The sequence below is a fragment of the Garra rufa genome, chromosome 9 (genome assembly GCF_049309525.1).
Source record: "Garra rufa chromosome 9, GarRuf1.0, whole genome shotgun sequence".
NCBI classification, from domain to species: domain Eukaryota; kingdom Metazoa; phylum Chordata; class Actinopteri; order Cypriniformes; family Cyprinidae; genus Garra; species Garra rufa.
This window is the reverse complement of record NC_133369.1, coordinates 24,217,004-24,238,939: the sequence shown is the minus strand read 5'-3', so window position 1 is coordinate 24,238,939 and position 21,936 is coordinate 24,217,004. Positions and strand designations below refer to the sequence as shown.

The 21,936-nt window shown below is 35.4% G+C and overlaps 2 protein-coding genes across 3 annotated transcripts; both read right to left on the bottom strand.

Moving 5' to 3' along the window:
• Nucleotides 1-1,165: 1,165 nt before the first annotated feature.
• On the bottom strand, nt 1,166-4,044 carry LOC141342099 (uncharacterized). The gene is made up of 2 exons (XM_073846486.1): nt 3,922-4,044; nt 1,166-2,403 (listed from the first exon to the last, which is right to left on the bottom strand). Exons 1-2 carry the CDS (start codon nt 4,029-4,031, stop codon nt 1,578-1,580), a joined length of 936 nt encoding a protein of 311 aa, XP_073702587.1. The 5' UTR covers nt 4,032-4,044; the 3' UTR covers nt 1,166-1,577.
• A 1,840-nt stretch (nt 4,045-5,884) lies between these two features.
• Nucleotides 5,885-20,982, bottom strand: l3mbtl1b (L3MBTL histone methyl-lysine binding protein 1b). 2 transcript variants are annotated; one of them, XM_073846744.1, is made up of 21 exons: nt 20,943-20,982; nt 18,147-18,263; nt 17,857-18,046; nt 17,573-17,783; nt 17,350-17,464; nt 17,178-17,229; nt 15,605-15,699; nt 15,102-15,206; nt 14,856-14,991; nt 14,513-14,604; nt 14,233-14,384; nt 13,722-13,798; nt 13,072-13,157; nt 11,755-11,865; nt 10,990-11,104; nt 10,814-10,913; nt 10,516-10,740; nt 10,359-10,420; nt 8,869-9,014; nt 8,702-8,764; nt 5,885-7,293 (listed from the first exon to the last, which is right to left on the bottom strand). In XM_073846744.1, exons 2-21 carry the CDS (start codon nt 18,255-18,257, stop codon nt 7,165-7,167), a joined length of 2,373 nt encoding a protein of 790 aa, XP_073702845.1. In that variant the 5' UTR covers nt 18,258-18,263; nt 20,943-20,982; the 3' UTR covers nt 5,885-7,164. The 2 variants fall into 2 exon arrangements, with proteins under 2 accessions (XP_073702845.1, XP_073702846.1); XM_073846745.1 differs by having other exon boundaries at nt 10,832-10,913.
• Between the last annotated feature and the right edge of the window lie 954 nt (nt 20,983-21,936).

Sequence of the window (21,936 nt, the reverse complement as noted above, 5' to 3'; positions counted from 1 at the left end):
ACTCAAAAACATACAGCTTGACCAGTGAAGCCAAATCATGCAATTGAGCGGGTTCAAAAAGACAAGTTTAGCTTGAATCCATTTGAAACACTATATAATTACAGCATTATCAGAGAAAAAACAGTAAGGTAAATGGACATTATAACGGAAAAACACCCAAATGAATAAGAATCGAAAAATACTCAGCCCTAACATCTTTTGGCTTGAATATATTCACTATGCGGGCCTTAATGAGCACAACAGATCCTTTGGCTCTTCCTTGTTTATATTTCGCAATTGTGACTTTTTTTCTCAGAATTGCGAGTTTATATCTCACAATTCTGACTTCATTTCTCGCAATTCTGACTTTTTTCTTAGAATTAAGATAAAAACACACCATCCTGTATTAAGTCAGAAATGCATGATATTAACTCGTAACTGTGAGACATAAAGTCACAATTCTGAGAAATAAAGTCAGAATTGCAAGATGTAAACTAGCAATTGTGACTTTTTTTTCTAAAGTCAGAATTGTGAGATACATACTCGCAATTGCGACTTTATTCTCAGAATTACACGTTTATATCTCACAGTTGTGACTTTTTTTCTTAGAATTGCGAGTTTTTATCTCGCAATTTTAACTTCATTTCTGGCAGTTGTAAATTATTCTCAGAATTGCGTGATACAAACTTGCAATTCTGACATTTTTCCCAGAATTGAGATAAAAACACACCATTCTGAGAAATTAAGCCAGAAACGCATGATATAAACTTGTAATTGTGAGACATAAACTCACAATTCTGAGAAATAAACTTCCAATTCTGAGAAATAAAGTGAGAATTGCGAGATATCTCAAAATTGTGACTCTTTTTCTCAGAATTGTAAGTTTATATCTCGCAATTGTGACTTTTTCTCAGAATTGCGTGATACAAACTTGCAATTCTGACTTTTCTCAGAATTGAGATATAAACATCGCATTCTGAGAAAGTCAGAAATGCGTGATATAAACTTGTAATTGCGAGTTATAAAGTCAGAATTACAAGAATTTAACTCGCAATTCTGAGAAACAGTCAGAATTACGAGATATAAACAAGCAATTGTGAATTTTTTTTCTCAGAATTGTGAGTTTTAATGTCACAATTATGACTTTTTTTCTCAGAATTGCAAGTTTACATCTCACAATTCTGTCTTTTTTTTCAGAATTGCGAGTTCATATATTGCAGTTGTGAGTTTATATCATGCAATTGTGACTTTTTCTCAGGATTGAGACACCATTCTAAGAAATTAATTCAGAAATGTGTGATATAAACTCATAGTTGCAAGTTATAAAGTCAGAATTGCAAAACATAAACTCGCAATTCTGAGAAATAAACTCGCAATTCTGAGAAATAAAGTCAGAATTGTGACTTTTTTCTCAAAATAACAAACTCGCAATGCTGACTCATTACTCATAATTGCGAGTTTATATCTCACAATTCAGAAAAGAAAAAATAACAGAAAAAAGCTAAATATACATTATAACAGAAAAACACAGAAATGAATCAGAATCGAGAAATACTCAGCCCTAACATCTTTCGGCTTGAATATATTCAATATATTCACTATGCGGACCTTAATGAGCACAACAGATCCTTTGGCTCTTCCTTGTTCAATGTCATTAGAGATGAATCTGCAAGATTCACTTGTGTTAGCTCCACATTTGTTATATTTTCTACTCCCATCTTGTTCCGGTAAGTCCGTTCAGGGAGAGGTGGAGGCACTGGGTGTGAGGAGCCAATCAGGCAGTCATTGACTTTAATGACAGGCAAGGCCAATCTTTCCATGTTTCTGCAATCTCGGAAGAGTGATCCAGATTCCAAGTTCACTTGACTAGAGCTACATGAGCCAGAGGACTGCAAAGAACACTTTAGGGTTGGAATTCCGGCCCCTTCTTCTAAGCAATGAATGTTGAGTTCAGACAAGTCCAATGTATGCGTATTGGTATTTGTTTCTGTTTGTGAGAACCGTTTGGAATTATTCCTATGAGTTTGTACCAGCAGGATCTCCTGGTCATCTTTATGTTGGTCTCGTTTATGATGTTGTTCTCGGTCACGATTTTCATAGAGAATTGTATTAGCACAAATAAAGATGAAAAGCCCCACCCCCATGATGACAGGACCAATCAGCTTCAGTTTCTCTGAAGAGGTGCGTCCCGTTGAAACATGATGTGGTGTTTGTCGACGGGGTTGACTGTTCCAATAACCCCCCACAGCAACGCCGATTCCTACTATTAGTAAAACACCAGCAAACAACAAACAAGCCCCTGGCGGAGAACGCAAACGCAGTCCACCAATCACAGGCCTTGTATTTGACCTTAGGGGTGGAGTATCCAACTCTGGGGCTGTTGCAGAGCCTTTTTTTGTGGGAGTATTTACCTCAGACATTCTCCTAGAAAAAAAGTAAAAATAAGCTAATGGACTTCAAATGATCAGTAAAATCACCCTGACAAGGTACAAAATGTTAAATAAAGATTTCACTATAAATACAAATTGCAGTCGGCTAAAAAGTATGAAGAGTGAGAGAGTTAGACAGCAACGTAACTGACACTGTAGTAAGGACATCATTAAAATAGTCCATGTGACATCAGTGGTTCAACCGTTAAGTTATAAAGCTTTGAGAATACTTTTTGTGTGCAAAGAAAACAAAAATATCAACTTAACTCAACTATTTTTTCTCTTCCATGTCAGTCTCAGTTGTGCATTCATGAGTAACACAACGCAAAATTACAGAAGTTTCATTTTTATTCCACTATTCCACATTACTTTAAAAAATTAAAGGTGGAATTTGTTCTTAAACTGCCATTGGTTGAGTCAAGTGTGCTAGATTTGGTTAATTGGATTCTCAAACAAACAAATAATGTTAAGATAGTGCCACTTTCACTTTTGCAATCAACAACAGCTGTGCCATTACAATGGGGTTGGCAAAGTTTCTAACATGGAAAAAATGCACATTTTACCTTTCTTCCAAATATATTACTCAAATGCAGTAAGCCCAGGTCTTTTCCAGTACACTTCTTTCCACGTAGTGATTGTCTGTAGATACAGATGAAGTCAAAAGTTTACATACACCTTGCAGAATCTGCAAAATGTTATTTACTTTACCAAAATAAGAGGAATCATACAAAATGCATGCGATTTTTTATTTAGTACTGACCTGAATAAGATATTTAACAGAAAATATGTTTACATATAATCCACAAGAGAAAATAATAGACGAATTTTTACAAATGACCCTGTTTAAAAGTTTACATACACTTGATTCTTAATACTGTGTTGTTACCTGAATGATCCACAGCTTTTTTTTGGTGTTTGGTGATAGCTCATGAGACCCTTGTGTGATTTTGGGATGCAACTATTGCAGAAGGTTCAAACGTTAAATAATGATTTCACAAGGAAAAAATATGCTTTAGAAGCTGGGGTCGGGGGCTAAATAAGAAAAATGTCCTCAGTGTGAAAAGATGGATCTCAAAATCATACAGTCATTGTTGGAAAGGGTTCAAATACACAAAAATGCTGAAAAACCAAAGAATTTGTGGGAGCTGAAGGATTTTTCTGAAGAACAGCAGGCAGGTTAACTGTTCAGGACAAACAAGAGACTCATGAACAACTATCACTAAAAAACACAGCTGTGGATTATTCAAGTAAAATCATAGTATTAAGAATCAAGTACCAGTATGTAAACTTTTGAACAGGGTCATTTTTATAAATTCAACTATTATTTTCTCTTGTGGACTATACGTAATGTCTTTCATGTGAAATATCTTATTCAGGTAGGTACCAAATAAAAAAAATAACATTTTATTTTGCTAAAATAATTAACAATTTGCAGACTCCGCAAGGTGTATGTAAACTTTTGACCTCAGCTGTATACGTAAGTCCAAACATCATCACCTAAAGTTAAACTCACCTCACTTGCTTCTCCTCCACTTGAAACACATTGTTTACGGTCCGTTTAAAGACGCGCGACAGCACACTTTGCATCGAGTCTACTTCCCATGATGATGAGGACGCGCACATCCATCACTCTCCATCCTTAGCATAAGCGTGTATCACGACAAGTAGGGGAGGAGGCGCATTTACTTTAAACCGGCCAGTGACGTGGGAGTGAGCGAGGGAGAGAGAGAGATAGTGTGGTTAGAGGGTCATGGGAACATGTGCAAGCCCGCTGGGTCCCACGGTGGGCAGAATAACCTATTCTTAGAGTCTCAAAGGACCCAGGCCCATTTCAAGCCTTTCCCTGACTGACTAAGATTGTTATTATGTATATATTATATTAAGTTATTCAAATGTTTTTGTATAACCACAAGTTTTACTACAAATACCATGGTTGAATTATGGTTAGTGTAGCAAACCCATGGTTATTGTGGTTAACCTATAGCAGCCATGTTTTTTTGGTTTTATTTATAGTCAAACCATGGCAAGGGAGTATTTGAGATCCTGTACATTATGTTTGGGGCGTTACTATGCAGTCAAACAAACAGTTTTTGAGAAATGTATTTACAGTTTAAGTCAAAAGTTTACATACACCTTGCAGAATCTGCAAAATGTTAATTATTTTAGCAAAATAAGAGGGATCATACAAAATGCATGTTGTTTTTTATTTAGTACTGACCAGAATAAGATTTTTCTCAAAAAAAAAAGCACTTATATATAGTCCACAAGAGAAAATAATAGTTGAATTTATATAAATGACCCCGTTCAAAAGTTTACATACACTTGATTCTTAATACTGTGTTGTTACCTGAATGATCCACAGCTGTGTGTTTTTTTAGTGATAGTTGTTGATGAGTCCCTTGTTTGTCCTGAACAGTTAAACTGCCTGCTGTTCTGCAGAAAAATCCTTTGGCTCCCACAAATTCATTGGTTTTTAGCATTTTTGTGTATTTGAACCCTTCTCTAACAATGACTGTATGGTTTTGGGATCCATCTTTTCACACTGAGGACAACTGAGGAACTCATATGCAACTATTACAGAATGTTCAAACGCTCACTGATGCTTCAGAAGGAAACACAATGCATTAAGAACTTTTTAAATTTGAAGATCAGGGTAAATTTAACTTTTGTCTTTTGAAAAAAAATGTAAGTATCTTTCGTAGCTTCAGAAGGGCAGAACTAAACGAAAAAAATATTATATTTAGGCAAAATAAGAAAAATCTTCACATCTTCATTCCGTCCAAAACCGTCACCCCCGGTTCTTAATGCAACGTGTTTCCTTCTGGAGCATCAGTGAGTGTTTGAACCTTCTGTAATAGTTGCATATGAGTCCCTCAGTTGTCCTCAGTGTGAAAAGATAAATATCAAAATCATACAGTCAAACTTTTGACTTCAACTGTATATTGCAATTAAAATAAAACAAAATCAAAAAATGTCTAAAAATGGTATTTTTTGTTACAAAAAAATTGCAAAAATTAATTGATGAAACTTGATGCACTGCAGATAAGTTGACATTTTTCTCTTTGCAGTTACACACCCATATATTTCACAATAGTTTTAGACTTGCAAAGACAGAAAGCAAAATTTATGGGTGTGAGAACTAAGTCCAAAAAGATTTATTAACAGGCAAAGAGTTCTATTTGTTTTTGTAATTAAAAAGTGAAAACAATCTTTTTTTATTACAATCTAATTATTTTGCTCTCAATTTCAAATACAACATATTTGATTGCATAAAACAGACATATAAGAAAATCCATACCAGTTGGGCCTGTTTTCATAAGCATACCTTTTAAAACCTGTTGAAATGACAGAAAACAGAAAATACAACAGCTGTTGGAAATCCTTATTTATTCTCTTTCAATCTCTCTATTCATCCATTTGAGGCTGGACAAGAAAAAAAAACTCAGAAACACACAATCAGTCACACATACACAGTCTGCTTAGAGAGACATTTAATCTACAAACACGCACACAAACCAAAGAAAACAATCAAAATCTGACATAAACTCATCCTTGACCCTAACCCCTGCGATGAGGATTCACTAAATCTTGATTTTCCATTACCATCCAAATGCGTCTGCAGACTATCATCTATATTTATTCAGTATTTTAGTTTTGTACACCCATTTTCAATTGTTTTTCCAGTTTCCAACCCTAACTGAATGTATTATTCCGAACCTAATGCTATACGACCAACCTGCATATGCATGTGCGTATAATGACAGCTTTGAGAAGCACTGCAAATCCAAACCAGTACATGAAAACAAAGTGATTCCAACATGTATAATCAGCTGCAGCAGAGCTGAGAATTACAGCTGTATTATACAGCAGGTCAGAGCTTTTGCTCAGCGAATGACAGAACAAAATGTCTTAGTACTCAGGAATGCATGTACAAGGCAAATTGTCAGGGTCTCAGAGGCTTAAAATACACACTCTCACACACACAACCCTCATTTCTATTCCTAACTCTTTGCAGTGTCTGAGTCAGCACACTATTCAATTCACTATACAACTTTTTTCAATTTACAAATGCATTTTACAAGATCAAACATTTCATCAGAAGTAAATACAAACTGAGACATTCAATTCCAGATTTGCCCAGAGCAAGAATTCCCTGACATTAGATGCAAGCACACTATTATACATTTTTCTCACTCACACATGCTTGCAAAAGTCTTTCACACTCACACACACACACACACACACACACACACACACACACACACAATCCTGCTGCCCTCTAGTGGTCTCAAACAGGCCTATTTGGATTATTTAGGATGTGTGTTCGATTACAAACAAAGGTCTTTTTGCATTTTTACAAAAGAAAAATTACATTTCAAGTAAAAGCTCCACCATCATGCATTTCGATCATAATTAGCCATCAATTTTAGCAATCATAAAAACATAAATATCAACAATGAACAAATCCAGTTAAGTTTTACAACAATTTAAGGTGCCTCAGTGTAGTGTACTCACCCATCCTCCCAGAGTCTAATATTAATCGGTTTCAAAAGAGAATATCAGTCCTAATTTAAAGCGAGTGCGGAGTTAATAGGGGAGACGTCCAATCTATATCAGCCTGTGATATTTCTGATCACATGACGTTTGTTGAATTGGCCGATCAGTCCATTATTTGTCAGTCTGCTGGACACGTCGGTGGGGGCGAGAGCAACTTTCAAACATGTTGTTTGATGGAGCAGCAGTTGCTGTTAGTTGTCTACTCCTCATCTGCGCTCTTCAGCATGAGGATCGAATTATAAATTTTTAATGCAGGTCCTAGTTTGATGCTCAGAATCTTAACAATGTCTGACTGAGTAAGAAGCAGGAAGGCCTCGCCATCAATTTGCTGTAGGGAAAGGTAAAACAAGTATCTTAAATACATATTCACTTACAGATACTCACAGAGTAGTGCTAAATGAGCCCTACATAGACTGCCATTTAAAAGTCTGGGGTCAAGTAGGATTTTTTTTTTAATATTTATAAATAAATAATTAATATATTTATTAATAATTAAATTAATGCTTTTATTTAGCAAAGATGCAATAAATTGATCAAAAGTGTCAGTAAATCAATAAATTCTATATTCAAAGAATTCTGAAAAAAGTATTAAAAGTATCACAAGAAATGTATTTTATGCACTAAATCAGCATTGATAAATTCTGATCATGTGACACTAAAGACTGGAGTAATAGCTTCTGAAAATTTAGCTTTGCCATCACAAGAATAAATTACATTTCAAAATATAATAAAATAGAAAACCATAATCTGTGATGATAATTTTACAATTTTACTATTTTGTGTATTTTCAAATAATTACAGTCTTGTTGAGTATAAGCAACTTCAGCCACACTTTATTTTAAGGTCCAGTTCTCACTAATAACTATTACCAACCACTTTTACCTCAATAAAATTACCCAGTTCAAAAGTGTACATACATTTGATTCCTAATACTGTGTTGTTACCTGAATTATCCACAGCTGTGTTTTTTGTTTAGTGCTCCAGAAGGAAAAACAATGCATTAAGAGCCAGGGGGTGAAAACTTTTGGAATTTGAAGATCAGGGTAAATTTTACTTATTTTGTCTTCTGGGAAACATGCAAGTATCTTCTGTAGCCTCTGAAGGGCAGTACCAAATTAAAAAAAATCTTCATTCTGTTCAAAAGTTTTCACCCTGGCTCTTAATGCATCGTTTTTCCTTTTTCCTTCTGGAGCATCAGGGAGTGTTTGAACCTTCTGTAATAGTTGCATATGAGTCCCTCAGTTGTCCTCAGTGTAAGAAGATGGATCTTAAAATCATAGTCATTGTTGGAAAGGGTTCAAATACACAAAAATGCTGAAAACCCAAAGAATTTGTGGGACTTGAAGGATTTTTCTGAAGAACAGCGGGCAGTTTAACTGTTCAGGACAAACAATGGACTCATGAACAACTATCACTAAACAAAAAAAAACAGCTGTGGATCATTCAGGTAACAACACAGTATTAAGAATCAAGTGTATGTAAGATTCTGCAAGGTGTATGTCAATTTTTGACTTCAACTGTATAATATGGTCAAGAGTAAGGCATTAACATGCTTTATTGGTACTAAAAAACAGTCAATATGTTAGTAATATGCACTAGTTAATAGTGAGAGTTGGCTCCTATATTAAAGAGTTACTGAAACTATTTTCAAAAACATTCAGACCCCAAACTTTTGAATGGTAGTGTATACAGGGAAGGTGATATTTGAAGTGATATCCCCCCCACCCCCCATTTACCTCCTTCCTAAAGGTGGCAGCATGCTCTCTGCAACCAGGCAGCCCTCTTACAAAAGTTGCCACCTGAAAGAAAAACATTAACAAAAAGAGACACAATAAATATACACACACGTTTAGGAGATCTCTTTAAAAGCTCAAGTGACTTTTCCAGAATTATCAAATGTCACCTCTTCTGTGTTCCACTTGGCCACTCTCTTGGCAGTGAGGCCTAAAGCTTCAGGCAAGAGTTTGCCATGCTTTTCCCAACACAGATGAAACCTCGGTGGCTCCCATCCACAAAACACAGACTCATGCAGGAACTGTTGAAGAGAATCTACAACACAAACAGACTTCATTCATGACATGCCTTGAAAAATTGCTACTAGTTGAAAATACATGCAGCAAGATCTCAGAAATGTACTTTTTTTATTCAACCTGGTTTCATACAGCATTGAACATTTCAACCATTTTCAAGTTTAAATGTCTTAACTCTTGTGACTGGTGTAACTAGTACTAAAGGTAATATTTTAAATACATATGAGTGTACACATCTTAATATTTATTTGCTTAATATTTAAAAATGTACACTACCAGTCAATCGTTTTTGAACAATATTTTTTTACATGTTTTTTTAAAGAAGTCTCTTGTGCTCACCAAGCCTGAATTTAATTGATCCAAAGTACAGCATAAAACGCATAATTTTGAAATATTTTTGCTATTTAAAATGTTTTCCATTTGAATATATTTTAAAATGCAATTTAATCCTGTAATTTCAAAGATGAACTTTAAGCATTATTACTCCAGTCACATGATCCTTGCTGCTCAAAACACATTTATTATTGCTGAAAACAGCTAAGTAGAAATTTTGAAAGTTTCTTTGATGAATAGAAAGTTTAGAAGAACATCATCTGAAACCGAAATCTTTTGTAACATTATAAATGTAAAAAACATTATACCGAATCCAAGCTTTTGAATGGTATTTCAAAAGAGCTGTTTAGATCAAAAGAGCTTTTTATTTCAGATAAATGCTGATATTTGGATCTCAAAAATCCCTGAAAAAAAAAATGTACTCAATTGTTTTAAATATTGATAATATTAATAATAATAATAATAATACTGTAGTAATGATGCTGAAAATTTAGCTTTAATCACAGGAATAAATTACATTTTAAAATATATTCAAATAGAAAACAGTTATTTTAAATAGTAAAAATATTCCACAATAATATAGTTTTCAGGATTCACAATATGATATTTTACAGAAATGTAACTGTCTTGTAACTGTGTTATAAAAATGTCAGTTTACCTGACCTTGACAGTCATGAAGGCCTGCGTTTCTATTACATAATATAATATTTCTGTTTATATATGTTTTTTTAAGAACTTTGTTCTTTTAACTAAGCTTTTTTCTTTGTTGCGATGATATGTTTGCTTTATGCCTGCAAAATATTAAACTAATTTTAATTAAGAAACGCTTATCATAGAAGAAGCGTATTTAAGTCACTGTATGTATGAATTTTATTTTAAATATTTGAATATTCTTTTTAAACATTTGAATGAATTAATACACACAAATAAAAAAAATGAGCATGACTTCATTGACCCGTATGCATCATTCTCTTGATCATCCGTAAAAGCAAATTAAGCCAAAATATTGCAAAATCTAAACAATCTATACCTTTTCCATCACCTTCCTGCTTCACCTGAGGTGGCTTGACACATTTGGGAGCACTGCCAGTTCTGAAGTACAGGAGAAACGAGACAGAGATGAGAAGTCAGAAAGTGTGTGTGAGATTGAAAGAAAAGTAAAACTGTACGTAACTGCTGACACTCACACAACGTGCTCCCGCACTGGGCGAGCTTGTGGACACGCGTCCGTGGTGGTGTCAGGGGGGTCAGGGGTGCTGGCGCTGGGTGTGGGAGGATGCGTCTGAGTGAGTGTTTCAGCACGGCGGTGGCGCGGGGGTCCGATAAGCGTGACTGGCCTCTCCCCGCCTAGTCTGTCCGGCACCAGCCCATCCTTATTCAAATTCAGATCTGAGTATGGACAGCTCACTGCCCTAAAAATGGGAAAGAGACTCGTTTGCATTTGAATGAAACATGAGTATTTGTGACAGTATGTGTATAACTTACGTGTAATGTGTCCCATACCGAGGTCCTCTAATGTGTCCAACTCCGTTGCATCCTGGGGTTGGGCAGCCTTGTCCTGGAGGCACTGGAGAATCTCTGGGACCTAATATAGTTACAATTACATTTGATTATGAGTCTTGAGTGGAAACTGTATATAAATGTGTCGAACTGTATGTTACCGTTGGGGTGTTGTAGAGGATGACCTGTCTTCTGACACCAGCCTACTGGGTGCAGTTCAGGGCTATCAGCATCTAGCCAATAGTCATACTCATCACTCCAGCCATCAAAATGGACCTATATGTACAGAAAGAGAGAGACAGCAAAGATAACTAAATATACAGTGGGGGAAACATTTTTGAACCCCTGCTGATTTTGTACATTTGTTCACTGACAAAGAAATGATCAGTCTATAAATTTAATGGTAGGTTTATTTTAACAGTGAGAGACAAAAAACAACAAGAAATCCATAAAAACATATTTCAAAATAGTTATAAATTGATTTGCATTTTAATGAGTGAAATAAGTATTTGATCCCCTATCAATCAGCAAAATGTCTAGCTCCCAGGTGTCTTTTATACAGGTAAGGAGCTAAGATTAGGAGCACTGTCTTAAAGGGAGTGCTCCTAATCTCAGCTTGTTACCTTTATAAAAGAGGTGTGGACACAAAATTATAACTTGTTTTTCTGGATTTATTTTATTTTATTATTCTGTCTCTGACTGTTTATATAAACCTACCATTAAAATAATAGACGGATCATTTCTTTGTCAGTGGGCAAACGTACAAAATCAGCAGGGGATCAAAAAAAATTCCTCACTGTATTAACATTAAATACAATTAATTCAAATAGTTATTAAATGACTAATGAATTAATATTACATCTTTTTATTTTGGTTTTCAATTATACTAAAATAATGAGATAATACAGATATATCTGTATGCAAACCTTGATTCTGTGGTCTTCTACATCAGAGATGGTGCTTACACGAATAAGCATGGCATTACGTTTGTCCACTGCCTCCACTTTCATCCCAACTTGGAAGCCATGCGGTGGTCTCTGGATGGCCAAAGATCAACAGTTATTTGCAATGCAATACATAATAAGCAATTTTATGATGAAGTTTTTTTACCCAATGATTTTTTACAAAATGTTTTCAACAGTAAGAAATAAAAATTACATAAAATATTAAATTAAATAATTAAACATTTTTTTTATTAAACCAGCACATATGTCATTTTTATTATTGGTGGGGTTTTTTGTTAAACGGTCCACAACTCTAAACCAAATCACATGTTTGTTTGTTTTTGTGTAAATTTTATTTACATGTTATACATGCTGACTTTTGCATCACACCGACTAACAGACCTTTAAAATGACATTTTACCAATTATAAATGATTTAATGGATAATTTCACTTCCAGAACAAAAGTTTTCTCACCCCCATGTGATCCAAGATGTTTATGTCTTTCCGTCTTCAGTCACAAAGAAATTAAGGTTTTTGAGAAAAACATTCCAGGATTTTTCCATGTAGTGAAATTCAATGGTGGCCAACGGCTGAAGGTCCAAACTGTAGTTTCAATGCAGCTTCAAAGGACAGCTGAGGGATAAGGGTCTTCTTTAGCACAACAATTAGTCATTTTCTAATAAAATTAAAATGTATATACTTTTGAACCACAAATGCTCATAATGCATCAGCCCGACCTCACGCATTACGTAATCATGTTGGAAAAGTCACGCATGACGTAGATAGAAGTACCAACCCTGTGTTTAGAAAGCTAACATGCAAAAAAGTCTCACACTAATGATTTTGAAGTTGGAGGGGAAAATGAGATGGAGTTTTTTGCCCTACCCTAATTTTTGGACTGAGAGACAAGCCAAGAACTATCCGCGTGACCTTTCCAACGTCATTATGTAATGCGCAAAGACGCACATTTGGAGTGCTAGTGCAAGTATTTGTGGTTAAACAGTATATAAACTTTTATGTTTTTTAGAAAATGGCCAATTGTTTTGTTACATAAGACCCATATTCCTTTGAAGCTGTATTAAAACTGCAATTTGGACCTTCAGCCCACTGGCCACCACAGAAGTCCACTACATGGAGAAAAATCCTGGAATGTTTTCCTCAAAAACTTTTATTTCTTTTCAACTGAAGACAGAAAGACATGAACATCTTGGATGACATGGGGGTGAGTAAATTATCAGGAAATTTGTATTCTGAAAGTGAACTTATCCTTTAACTACACCGCTCATGGTTCACCTCACCTGTTTAAAGGCTCTTGCTGGTGCAGCCTGGGATCCAGTTTCCTCAAGGTACTTCTCCCAAGTAAAAACCTTCGGTGGCTTATAATCTAAGACACAAAAATAAACAAACATTAATTAACCTTAAAAGGAACCACCTGTTAACTCTTTCAGTAGACGTGGTCTAATAAAAGCCTAAAAGGCATCAGGGCTAAAGTGAAGACAACGGAGACACGTGTCTAGGAAGTTTTATTCATCCACAGGGATCTTCCCCCATTCTTTTCTCCTCTTCTTATTGCTAGAAAAGCAGTGAAGACTTGCATCACTTCTTATGTTGCCCTTTGACTTGAGTTGTGCTGTGGTAAAAATTTTAACAGGTAGTGGCAGTGTGCAACCATTTGACATCATCGAAATAATGTATAAAATGATGTGGATTTTTTAAATAATGTAAGTCTTTCTTGGGTTTTCTACTACATATTTTAGTAAGAGACATAATTTATGTTATATAAGCTATGCAAGTCTTAACACCAGGGGTTGCTTTTAAGACAATGTGTGATGGTCATTAGTTTGTTTAAACAAAAAAAGGAAAGAATGAAAGAACGTTTTAATTCTGGGGCTTTCAAAATGGGGTCCAGAAGTCACAAGGGATGAATATTACATGAAAAGCATCTCACCTGCAGGTGTAGTGAGTGTTAACTCAGCCTCCTCACAGTACCCGACTGGATGAATATATGGACTGCTGGCATCACACCTGAGAACAAACAATGCATTTACAGTCAATCTAAAATGTATTTAGACACCTTCAACATTTCTCACATTATCACAGTTTATTCACTTTAGTTTAGAAAATGGTAATAAAATATGACAAGAACTGTCAGATAACTTTGATAGAAAGGTATGTAACAAATCACGGTCTGGTCAAGTGGGTCAAATCAAATTTTTGGTCCCAAATTTTTTATCAATTTTACTGGTAGTCCACTGTATGAAGAGTTTATGGGTATAATGTGTCACAGTTTACTTTATTTTGCTATCCTCACTTACATAAATGAACTATAGTGTCCTGCACCCACTAGTAAAAACATGAAAAAAATGATATCTGGTGTCTGAATAATTTTTGTTTTGACTGTTTAACCTCAAACAATCATGAGGACACTCATATGCTCAGAATTCTGCTCACTATCTTACCAATAATCATATGAATCATCCCAGTTGTCAAAGTGAATGAGGAGACGGTTGTCGACAGCAGCAGCTATGGTTGCGACACAGATGAGTGATGGGTTCTTCCTGTCAATGGCTTCCAGCTTCATCCCGGCACGGAATCCTGACGGTGTGACCGACTAAATATGGCAGAGAACACATTGTTATAGAAGACAGCATGATTTCCAGGAACAGAAACTTACACAGAGAAATCTGACATATGCATCCGAGACATATTTTGTAACTGCGTGCATGTGAAGTGACATACTGTATTAAGACTCTTGAAGAGATGTTTGGGGGCAAGTTGACCCCTACAGTTCTTTACATATGTGTTCCAGTTAAACTCTCCATCTTTGCAGCCTGTAAGTAAACATGTGTCAATTACAGCACTAATACATTTATGTTCAATTTCAGAATAACAACTAGTAGATCGTTTTGTAATCACATTATTTAGAGTGAATTTTTTGTTTAACACTTAAAGAAACATCTATAAAGCACATCTATTATGTCATCGAGAACAAAAATAGAGCTCTGCACAAGAGCTGCTTTGCATGTTGTATCCTTGACAACAGATTAATTCTGCAGTACTTCATTATTAGTATAGTAAGCACCTTTTGGCAGCAATAGCTTGAGGCCCGTTTTCTCACACCAGCCTGGTGGCTTCACATCCCATGAGTCAGCATTTACCCAGAAGTCATAGCACTCAGGGTAACCATCAAAGTGAAGCCGAATCCTGTAGCCTTGCACCTGGAACAGAAGACAAATACGTTACAATAAGCATAACTAAAAACATATTAAGTTCTGTTTCTTTAAAAATCACATATCAAATAAAATCACAGTAAGTTGAGTACGGTTACCTCTGCAACAGTCAAAACACAAAAGAGAGCAGGGTGACAGGGGTCCAATCCCTCTAACTTCATGCCAACTTTAAATCCATTCCTGCTTTGAGGAAACGACTGGTGCTATATTGCAAAAACACACAAATACAAAATTACTGAATTTCACAGAATTCATGATTTTTTTCTTAAATCTCTCCAGCTGCAGAGCTGTTTTCATTAAAATAACACTTTTTTTCTAATGACAAAAACAGACGACTAATCAGGATCCTAATCATTCCATGTTGATTATATAACTGTGAACAAAAACACAAGTTCAGCTCAGTTCAGTTTTTCTACAATATGTGGAACCATTGGCGATTTAGTCTGTATGTAAATATTTGATGTTGTGGATTCTGTCTGTCTTTTAACTATTAGTTGTTTGTTTATTCCGTTCACTGTATTGTCTGTGTTTTTTGGACCATGATGTGTCCTCAATAAAGTTTTGATGATGATGACGACAAGCTATATATGATGGGTCTTACCTCCTTAAAAAGTTTCAAGGGAGCAGCAATGGCCCTCTCCTCCTCCAGATAAGCTGACCAACTCCAGTTTTTCTTCTTAACCAGAGGTGCTGTCACTATGGACACAGAATCAAATAGAAGCAATTTATAGACTTTTTAAGTGATTATACATTTAAAAAATCATTATAATTGATAATACATGGGATAAAGGACGATCTAAGAATTAGTGAAAATACATTACCAGTCAAATGTTTTGAACAGTTTTTACAAACTTCTCTTCTACTCATCAAGTCTGCATTTATTTGATCCAAAGTACAGCAAAACAGTAAAATTTTAAAATATTTGTACTATTTAAAATCACTGTTTTCTATTTGAAAATTTTTTGAAATGTAATTTATTCCTGTGATTTCAAAAAAAGGATTTTTTTTAGCATCATTACTTCAGTCACATGATCATTCGATTTGCTGCTCAAAAAATTGTTATTATGTTGAAAACAGCTGAGTAGATTTTTTTTTTTTTTGGTTTCTTTGATGAATAGAAAGTTCAGAAGAATAGCATTTATTTGAAATAGAAATCTTTTGTAACATTATAAATGTCTTTATCTTCATTGATCAATTTAAAGCATCCTTGCTAAAAAAAATATATATATATTTATGGACTCCAAGCTTTTTAAATGGTATAGTGTATAATGTTACGAAAGCTTTTTATTTTAGATAAATGCTGATCTTTGGATCTTTCCATTCATCAAAGAATGCTGAAAAAAATATACTCAACTGTTTTAAATATTGATAATAATAATAAAAAAAAGTTTCTTGAACAGCAAATCAGCATATTAGAATGATTTCTAAAAGATCATGTGAGACTAAAGACTAGAGTAATGATGCTAAAAATCTATCTACGATCACATTAATAAATTACATTTTAAAATATATTCAAATAGAAAGCAGTTATTTTAAATGGTAAAAATATTTCAAAGTTTCACTGTTTTTCCTGTACTTCGGATCAAATAAATCCGGGCTTGGTGAGCAAAAGAGTCTTCTTTAAAAAACATTAAAAATCTTTCTGTTCAAAAACTTTTGACTGGTAGTGTATACAAGACAAAATCTATCCATAAAAATTGAGATGCAGCAATACAACAATAGAACATTTTATATCTGATAACTGATAAATGGCCAATACTATAATTCTTTATTGTTTTGTCTAAGTAAAATAAAAGTCTAAAACTTAAAATCAGTTGTTGTAAATGCTACAGCTGAATTAACGCATCACAAAATTATAATGTACAGCACATACAGTATATTCATTTTGAGATTACATAAAGATTACATTTAGCTGTGTTATTAAACAATTAGTGTTTTTAAAGATTAACTTGAAGATTAGCTTGAATTAATTATGTGACTGTTAGGCGTAAAAGTTAATCTTAAATTAAAAATACAGGAAATGCACAATTACACATCAGATGAGACATGTCCAATATATTAAGAAATATTAATTTGGCACCAATAAATTGTGCATCTCAAGACACAAGGTATGAGACTCTGTCTGGCCAGAGTTTGTTTCTTCGTGTGCGTGACAGATAAATAAAATGACCAACCTAGTCTAGCAACTTTAGCTGCTCGTCTTCCCTTTGAGGATTTAACCTTCTCCTGAAAAAAGAAAAAAATTAACATTGAGCAATACAGTAAATGCTACTTTAGTACATTTCATACATGTTGAATTCACTCTCCTCTGTTTGAGTTAGGTGTGTGTTTGTGCGTTTACATTACCTCTTCCTCCTCTATGTTGTCCTCCTCTTCATCTCCAGATTCCATAAACATCTTTTTCTTCTTTCTCACACGTTTACCTAAACGCTCTCCTTCAACAGCCTCAGCTGGGGTTGACCTGCACACACACACACACATACAAACTTAATACAGCATGAATGGTAAAACAGAAATACACCATAAACAGTGCAAATGGCAGATCTCAGTGAATACCAAAAACATGTACCTGCCACTAGTGGGCTGTACGCAAGCAGCACTGCAAAATTTGCCTTGTAGAAAGGATTCGCGTGAACCAGAGTGACCACATGACCTGCAGTTTGCAGTCGCCTCAGTCACAGGAACAATCGCATTGGGTACTGTACTCACACTGGGGCTTTCCACAGAGCTGGGGCTCTTAGTGTTGCTGGCCCCTGCCTGCCTGTGGGGGTCAGTGGAAGCTGAAAAAAAAGGAGAAAATTCTTAAAAATGAAATTACAGGACAAATAATTCCTCTATGTTACTGGTACTCACCCACAGTACTTGTTGGATGCTCTGTATTTGACTGGGGCTTTGCAGTCTGATTTGATGCTTTGTTTTGCTCAGAAGAATGACTGTTGTTGGTGCTTGTAGTTTGAGGCCGTGGGCCTGGAGGCTCCGCCTCTTTAACTTTGGGCTCCACCTCTGTGACAATCTCCAGGGTCCCAAATTCAGTCATCCGAAACTAAAAACAGAACAGATATTGAGATTTTTCATCAGCACATTCCAGTCAAATATGTCCCTCGCTTCACTTTTTATGGCTCATATACACTAAAATTTTTTACCCGAATCTCACTTCCTGGCAAGGTGGCTATGCCGTCTTTCCAGTCAAGAGCGCTCATCATGTCAAAATCAGCTCCTGTGGCAGGACCATCACTTGTAGATGTCTCTGCCATCTTTACCTATAAAATGGAGGTCAAAAGAGAAAAATATACGGTTACTGTTACAACATGGACATGGTGACTGAAGTAAGCATCTTAAATTTGACCGAACTACAAACAGTGTTGGAAAAGTTACTTTGGAAATGTTATAGGTTACAGATACATACAAAAATAGAAATCATACAAAATGCTTTATTTTTTTTTAGTACTGACCTGAATAAGATATTTTACATATAGTCCACAAGAGAAAATAATAGTTGGATTTATACAAGTGACCTTGTTCAAAAGTTTACATACACTTGATTCTTAATACAGTGCTGTTACCTGAATGATCCACAGCTGTGTTTTTTTTCTTTTCTTTTTAGTGATAGTTGTTCATGAGTCTCTTGTTTGCACTGAACAGTTAACCTGCCTGCTGTTCTTTAGAAAAACCCTTCAGGTCCCACAAATTCTTTGGTTTTTCAGCATACCCTTTCCAACAATGACTGTATAATTTTGAGATTCGTCTTTTCACACGGAGGACAACTGAGGGACTCATATGCAACTATTACAAAAGGTTCAAACTATTTTGAATTTGAAGATAAGGGTAAATTGAACTTATTTTGTATTCTGGGGAACATGTAAGTATCCTATGTAGCTTCTGAAGAGCAGTACTAAATAAAAAAAATGATATTTAGGCAAAATAAGAAAAATGTACACATCTTCATTATGTTTAAAAGTTTAGACCCCTGGCTCTTCATCTAGTTTTTCTAGTTCATCAGTGAGCGGTTGAACCCTGTAATAGTTGCATATGAGTCCCTCAGTTGTCCTCAGTGTGAAAAGATGGATCTCAAAATCATAGTCATTGTTGAGTTCAAAACAAAAAGGCTGAAAAACCAAAGAATTTGTAGAACCTGAAGGAATTTTCTAAAGAACAGCAGGCGGTTTCACTAACAACTATCACTATACAAATAATGTGGATCATTAAGGTAACAACACAGTATTAAGAATCAAGCGTATGTAAACTTTTGAAAGGGATAATTTTTATAAATTATTTTCTCTTGTGGACTATATGTAAACGTCTTTCACGTGCAATATCTTATTCAGGTCAGTACTAAATAAAAAACAACATGCATTTTGTATCATCTCTCTTATTTTGCTAAAATAAATTAACATTTTGCAGATTCTACAAGGTGTATGTAAAGTTTTGACCGAAAACTACTGTGAGCGCCGTAGAAAACTTCAAACGCTATATAATGCGAGACTAAGATACAAAAGCTTAATCTCCATAGCTTTCTAATAAAAAAATGACATGGGTTGTGAAAAACCCATCATTGTAACGTTACTCTGATGTCAGTGATCTTCATAGGCCTATTCATAATCACTTCCATCTGGAAAGAGGGTAGACGAAATTCACAAAGACGTTTTAAAAGAGGTAGATCAGCACGCATTGTTTTGGTAAACAAAACGGTTTTCAGTATTCAAAATACGACGCTTTCGCCTCAAAAACTGTGTTTTGACTGCGACTGTTAAAACGCCCGCAACTTACGAAACAGCTGCGCGGCGTTTGCCGTTCCACACAATTCCTCTAGAGGGCGACTGCTGTTTGCAGTATGGATTGCACCAAGCACTTAAACGAGAACCAAAATATGTATTTCTACATAGTTACGATGTCAATTATTATGGGCTAGCTATGTATACAGACTCTCACAGACACACTTAAACTACTTTGGTGGTTATTAATGCAGAAAAGCGATTAGAAGTAAAGTTAGACGAACAAGTTCAGATTTTCCTTTTTTCAAAAGAATCTCGTTAAATCTGGGGTTTAAAAGCGAGCGGATACTTGCGAAGACAAGTTAAAACGCACATATGCACAGTAGATTTGTTTTTATAGAATAAAGACTCTATTTAAGCGCGTTATCATTGGTATACGACAGGCAATAGTGTAATAACGTTCTTGACCTGCCGTTTATCATAAATCAAAATTTCATCTAAAGCCAACACTGTACAGTAACGGCACCGCGCAAACATCACCTAAAAACTCGCCTGCTTTACTATAAACGTTTGTTTGGTTATTTCAAGTGATGACGGAATTTATTCTTAGCATAAATAAAGTGCAATGCGTGAGCGCCCATTATTAGCATTCGACTGACACACAAAATGGCGGAGCATAGCAAAGGGCCGCCGACACGTTTAAAGTATGTAAATTATAACAGTTCTCTGGTCTGATTCACGTCGCTCCGACCTTCAACCATCACGGGAAGGCCAAGTGTACAACTTGTTTTATTAAAACGCAATGTTTTCCCCTTCGTCAACAAACTCCTTACTTTCCCCTTGTCACGGAATGTCGTTAGCCCGACTGATAGCCCCGGCTAGCTGTAACATTAGCAGGGCATCCTACAATAAACCAAATCAACAGTTTCACTTGCTTATCCAAAAGAAAAACATTTCCCGAGGCACTTTGAATGAGTTGCCATTCATCCCTTTATAAAAATAACAACTCGGCTGCACGCAGACCTGAGGAAATAACAAATTGCATGCTTTTAATTTCTTCTGCACAAACTTGTCACTTCTATTTATCTTTACGGTTTTTAAACCTCGTTGAAAATAGCCGCAATGGTTGAAAAGTGTTGAACAAGAAACGCACTCTGTGTTAGTATCGTTGTTTACTGCGTGGGTGACGACACTAACGTCATATTTATTGATAAACGTGCAACTCACCTCGTTTCTCTCTTAACTCTTATTTAGAGCTGGATGGTGGCGTTATTGCGCATGCGCGGGTTAATATGTGTCTGTCCAACTTCTGCAGCCCAGATAAACTTCATCGCAACATACATGTGTGAATGATGCTCGTAATGCAACAAAGGGAGTCACTGTGCCCTAGTGTGTCCTTACATGACCCTAGAATTTACTTGTGCGCCATACTCATTTTTATCGGTGCTTGTTGCTCTGAAACAATATAAGGCCGTAATAATACAGATAAGGAAAATGGTTTTGATTCTCCTTACGTTTTCCACGCAATTTAAACAAAAAATTGATAGCTCTATGGTGTTCAAACTGGGTCGCCTGTCGTTTAATTTTTACAGTCTTTAACGTACGTGTTCACTTAAAGATTATGTCTACAGAGTAAGATTTTAACATCTTTTGAGTTTACACTCGTACTGGTGATCCTGTCTGATTTGATTTCCTGTAACAATCACGTGTTCAGATTTTCTCCGCAAATCTCTTAGCGAAGGGCATACTTTGCTCGTATGCAATAAACAAAAGGCAGAGCTTATTAATAAAAAAAACAACACTGCGTCAAGTTGTAAACCTCAGTTAATAATGTTTAAATACAATGATTTGACAGCCGCATTGTGGCAGGAGTGGCAAAAATGAAGACTGAGAAGACTCCACAAGATGGCGCTGTGAGCTTAAAAGTGCTTATCTTTTTTAAGAGGCTAGCACGTTGTTTGCAAAGTAGGTTTGAGCCAATTTTAGGCAGAGCATTATAAAACATGATAAAATGGCATTGAAACACTGCAAAGCAGTCGCAAATGATAAATTTCTATGGTCTGTGGATGACAACCGTGTGCTACTTCGTGACCCAGATACTTCGTGATTCAGTCTCGATTTACAGTAGGGTAAAGGTAAGACGGGCCATTTTTTTACTTATGTGGTCCTCAAGATAAGGTAAAATGAGGCAGAAGTACAATGTAAGTATCTAAAGTAATTT

What these genes read in the sequence shown, in the direction of transcription:
- LOC141342099 (XM_073846486.1), bottom strand. Translation starts at nt 4,031, where the DNA reads ATGTGCGCGTCCTCATCATCATGGGAAGTAGACTCGATGCAAAGTGTG. An exon ending in GTGGAGGAGAAGCAAGTGAG is followed by an intron (nt 2,404 to 3,921) that starts GTGAGTTTAACT and finishes CTTTTTTTCTAG; the next exon opens with GAGAATGTCTGAGGTAAATA.
- l3mbtl1b (XM_073846744.1), bottom strand. Translation starts at nt 18,257, where the DNA reads ATGGCAGAGACATCTACAAGTGATGGTCCTGCCACAGGAGCTGATTTT. An exon ending in ACAACATAGAGGAGGAAGAG is followed by an intron (nt 17,230 to 17,349) that starts GTAATGTAAACG and finishes TTCTTTTTTCAG; the next exon opens with GAGAAGGTTAAATCCTCAAA. An exon ending in CTGCCACCTTTAGGAAGGAG is followed by an intron (nt 7,294 to 8,701) that starts GTAAATGGGGGG and finishes CTTTCCCTACAG; the next exon opens with CAAATTGATGGCGAGGCCTT.